This window comes from Cheilinus undulatus, linkage group 15 (assembly GCF_018320785.1).
Source record: "Cheilinus undulatus linkage group 15, ASM1832078v1, whole genome shotgun sequence".
Classification (NCBI taxonomy): domain Eukaryota; kingdom Metazoa; phylum Chordata; class Actinopteri; order Labriformes; family Labridae; genus Cheilinus; species Cheilinus undulatus.
Genome location: NC_054879.1, coordinates 21,528,391 through 21,533,647, shown reverse-complemented (window position 1 = coordinate 21,533,647; position 5,257 = coordinate 21,528,391). Strand labels below are relative to the sequence as shown.

The 5,257-nt window shown below is 40.4% G+C and overlaps 1 protein-coding gene across 1 annotated transcript; it reads right to left on the bottom strand.

Moving 5' to 3' along the window:
* Positions 1–3,874: 3,874 nt before the first annotated feature.
* LOC121522634 (nuclear factor 7, brain-like) lies at positions 3,875–5,257 on the bottom strand. The gene has a single exon (XM_041807185.1). It carries the CDS (start codon positions 5,255–5,257, stop codon positions 3,875–3,877), a length of 1,383 nt encoding a protein of 460 aa, XP_041663119.1.

Below are 5,257 nucleotides of genomic sequence, written 5' to 3'. Positions count from 1 at the left end.
TAGTTTTCCAGCTAATCCCTCTCAGCTGCAGTCATCTACAGGCCTCTGATTCACTATAAACATTCTTTACTCAGTACCAGTAGCAGCTACAGTCAGTCTGACAGTTTGGGGAGAATCTTCAGAGTGCTACTTTTTCAAAGACACCTTGTTTGTATTTGGACTCCACATGGTTCATTTTACACAGAGGATAGTGGCACATTTATCGCCAAGAACCTCATACAACCCAACTTCAAAAAAATCTGAAATATCCCTTTAAGTCATTGGTGAAGATGACATTTTAGATGTCTTTTTATTATCTGTGCTGTACAAACACATTTCTCTAGTCTTTTTTCTGTTCATATAGAGTCCAAAATACAAAGCCCTCCTCCTCTTGTTGTACAGCATGTTCGTCTATCTGTAATGACATATTTCTACACTCTGTCATTAAACACAGAGCTGCTGCTGCCTTTAAACATGTCCCAACATGAGGTAAATACACAGAACAGAGAGGTGGGGGCTCTTTAAGATCCAGATGACACCCTGAGACAGGAGACGCTCTGTCAGACCAGAGAAAAAGACCTCAGTAAACAAATAAAAGACATGAAGTTTGGTGTATATGTGCAGAGAGGGAAACAGACACCGAATCACCAGGCAGCTTTACACTGACATGAAAGACTAACAGGGCTGTTTCCTACTTTAATAAAAAAGAATATTTCCAACTTCAGTTGAGAAACATTTATTTATATACCGCTGGTATTCAGGTTAAGTTGAAGACTCTTATTTGCTCTCTGAGCTCACTGCATTTGGAAAAAGCAAGTCAACAGCTCCATCTAGTGGCCAATCGTCAGAGTTTAGGACATGTTCCTACATTAATATATATTTCATTCAGAAAGTGTTAAGATCGGACTCTAAAAAATTCATAACTTGTTTTATGGATGGATTTACCCTCCCCTCCAACAGTTTGTAAAGCCAATTCCTTTATTTTTGCTGTGGATTGAAAACCTTTGGGTTTGACGTCAAAAGATGAATATGAGACAAGAAATCCACATTTTCCATATTTCCAGGTATTTACATCTGGATCTGATACACAACTTAGAAGATGGCATTATTTGTAACGGAACACTACATTTTTGGGTGAGCAAAAGTATTGGAACAGATAGACTTAAAATAGACTAAAGATAACAAGACTTAATTAGTTGCAGTAACTGCCTCTGACTCTGACATCACCAAACTTTAGCATCCTTCTTTTGTAATGCTTTCCAGGCTTTCACTGCAGCCTCTTTCAGTTGTATTTTGTTTTGGGGTTAACTCCCTTCAGTCTCCTCTTTAGCAGGTAAAATGCATGCTCTATATGGTTTAGGTCTGGAGATGGACTTGGCCAGTCTAAAACCCTCCTGGTCTTGCACTGGATGAACTCCTGTGTTGTTGGTCATTATCTTGCTGCATGATGATGGATCTTCCAACCAGTTTAGTGGCATCTTTCCTTAAATTGGCAGATAAAATGTTTCTGTAGATTTCTGAGTTCATTTCTGCTACCATCATGTGTTACATCATCAATGAAGATTAATGAGCCCATCCCAGAAGAAGCCATGCAAGCCCAAGCCATGACATTACCTCCACTGTGTTTCACAGATGAGCTTGTATGTTAGGGATCATGAGCAGATCCTTTCTTTCACCAAACTTTAGCCTTTCCATCACTTTGGTAAAGGTTCATCTTTGTCTCATCAGTCCATAAAACTTTGTCCCAGAATTTCTGAGGCTTGTCTCTTTACTTTCTGACAAATTCCAGCCTGGTCTTCCTGTTCTTCTTACTAATGTGTGGTTTGCATCTTCTGGTGAGGCCTGTATTTTTGCTCATGACATCTTCTGTGAACAGTAGATGGTGATACCTTCACTCCTGTCCTCTGGAGGTTGTTGCTGATGTCACTAACAGTTGTTTTAGGGTCTTTTTTACAGCTCTCACAATGTTTCTGACGTTAACTGCTGCTATTTTCCTTGGTCTAACCATTCAACGTCTGTTACTTAATACACCAGTGGTTTCTTTCTTCTTCAGGACATTCCTAATGATTGTACTGGATATGGCCAATGTTTGTGCAGTGGCTCTGATTGATCTTCCATCTTCTCTCAGCTTCACAATCGCTTGTTTTCCACCTATAGACAGCTCTCTGGTTTTCATGTTGGTTACACTGCTAACTATAAATGCAGTCTGCACAGGCAAAACCCAAATCTGAAACTGAGCGTAGACATCCAGCAACATCTATTGTATTAGGATACACCTGTCAGTCACATGTTGCAATACTTTTGCTCACATGAAAAATGGGTGGGTTCAAACAAAGACTGCTATCTCCTCAGTTGTGTATCAGATCCAGATGTAAATACCTAGAAATAAAAGCTGAAATGTTGATCTCTTGTCTCATATTCATCTTTGGATGTCAAAATCAAATGTTTTTAGTCTACAGCAAAAATAAAGGAATTGGCCTCACTGTTTTGGTACTTTTGGATAGGAGTGTCAAAGCTAACAGTGTGAAGCAATTTGAGAATTATTTTGCAGCAAGCAGCCCTGAAGGCCCCTTGCAGCCTGGCACATGTCTGGATGTGTCGCAATCACGGGAGTTTCGGAATAATTGGTTGTAAGAAAACTGCGTTGTGTGCTGCAGCCGAGCAAAGAAAGCATATTGAACTAGCCTGTTTTATCACCAAAGTCTCATTATACTTGCCACAGTCAAAATTTTCATCATCATGGTCTAATTTATATTGTCATAGTCAAATTTTTATCACCAGTCTTTCTATAAATCACTGTAGCCAAATTTTTGCTTTATTTTTCTTTGCCAAAGTTTAATTTTTTTATCGTCATAGTCCAGTCTTCATAACTGTAGTCTAATTTTTATCCCCATAGTTCTGTTTTATCATCATAGTCTATTCATATTACCAAAGTCTTTTGTTAATCGCCATACATTATTTCTTATTGCCATAGTCTATCTTTTATCGCTATACTCAAATTTTTTATAACCCCCACTTATAGACATCTCACAACAGCATTCCCAAAAACACTGAGAGGCTGTGTAAAATGTAAATCAAAATATGTTTGCCAAATCTCATAAACCCATATTTTATTCACAGAAGAACAGAAACAACATATCAGATATTGAAATTGAGACATTTTAACACTTCATTGATAATATCAGCTCATTCTGAATTTGATGGCAGCAACACATCCTGAAAAAGAAGGGACAGGCAACAAAAGGCTGGAAAAGTAATTGGTATTAATGGAAAAAAAAAAGCTGGAAGAGCATTTTAGAGAGGCAGTGTCTCTCAGAAATAAAGATGGGCCGAGATTCACTGCTTCTTTCATAATGCCTCTGTGCATCGGTCAACATTTCAGAATAAACCATTTTAAACATTATAGCAGTTTAAAATCCTGAAGAGAAAAACTGAAAGACAGACATTTTTATATCAAACTAAACAGATTCAATCAAAAATCCATGAGATGGCTTCTCATCAGTAAAGATAAAAAAAACGCTCCATTCTTTACATCCATCAGAAGACTCTTTAATAGAACTGGTTTCATCACAATGAGTCAGATTTACAGTTTAATCATTTAACAAACAGGAAGTTACCAAAATAAAACACAGAAATCATCAAAGTCAGGAATACATTTGTGTTTGTGTCCAACTTCAAAATGACTAAACTGCAACTGAACTTATCAGCATTTGTGTCTAAAGGCCGTGAATAGATCTAAAATAAGAGCCTTAATTTACCTGAATGTCACATCGCCACCCATGTTTACTACAGTGGTTTTAGATGATCTGTTTTTATAAAAAGGTCTGAATGTGGAACTTCTTAAAAATGTAAACTGACTCTGTTCTAGGTGGATCATTGTCATGTAAACATGGTTTTAGTTTAGTCCCACAGTCACAGAGACCTTCTCTGGTAAAACCTTCAGAGGACGGCAGTCAGACCCAGTCTCAAAGTATGGAATCATCCTGTGAGTGAAAGTGTGTTTGAAGGAGTGTATGAGTGTGTTAGTATCAGGATCAGAGAACAACAGCTTTCCTCTGTTACAGTCTAGATTTACTCTGATCCTCTTTGGAGGATTCTTCACTAAAAGAACAGTGGATCTATGTGGTGGTGATTGTGCTCTGTATTCACCACCCCAGAACCATACTCTCCATAATCCAGACCGTATGTCTTCCCTTCTCTGGACAGACCCTGCAATCACACCCAGGCTCCACCATGCACAGTCTCCAACCTGGACGTTCCAGATATGAGCCCCTGAGTTAAAGCCCACAGAGCCCAGGACAGACCTGAATAAATCAAACCTTTCTGGATTATCAGGAAGCTGCTGCTCCTCCTCTCCTCCTCTCACAGTGGTCAGATCATCAGACAGGATGAGGAATGATCCCGTGGTGTTTGGGTCCAGAATGACGGGCATGTAGGAGACCAGGTCCTTCATCTTGGTCCAGATGTTGAAGCCCAGGTTGCCCAGGTGTTTGGCCTGGTCTATCAGAGCTCCTGAGGGCAGCTGTGGCTCCTCCAGCAAAGGGTGCTGCTGGACTCTTTCCACTGCAGCCTTGTAGTTTTTCAGGAAGGAGACATCTTGGGCTGTCAGCTGGTCCTCTGTGGCTCTGACTGTTTGTGAAAGATCTGCTATCTGTGCTCTCAGAGCCTCCATCTGCACCTTCATCCTCTGTCTTTTCTGCTCCTCCTCCTCCTTCAGTGCACGCAGCCTGGCTTCCTCTTCCTCTGCTAGAAACTGATGAAGCTTCTTAAACTGCTCCTTAATCTGCCTCTCTGTGTGTCGGGCCTGGACCCCGATGTGATCTTCTGTAAGATCAAACTTCACTTTAACTTCTTTAAAAGCCTTTAACTTCTTCTTTAAGGGCTGCAGAGTTTCCTCAAGGTTTTTCTTGTGTTCTTCTGCAGCTTCATTGATGGGTATGAATCGGTGCTCGCTGTGTTTTTTTGAATCTCTGCAGATGTGACACACCGGCTCCTGATGGTCCAGACAGAAGAGTCTAAGCTTCTCATGATGCAGATTGCAAAGAGTCTCTGAAGATCTCTGTTCCTTCTCACACAGGATCTTTAACGGCAAGTCTGGAGGTAACCATGGCTTTGAGTGTCTCTTCTTACAGAGAGGACACTCCTTGCTCACCTTATCCTTCCAGCTCTTCTCCACACACGCTCTACAGAAGCTGTGGCAGCAGGACAGGAAGACAGGATCTTTAAAGATATCCAGGCAGATTGAGCAGCTCAGATCATCCTCTAACTTAGACGCCAT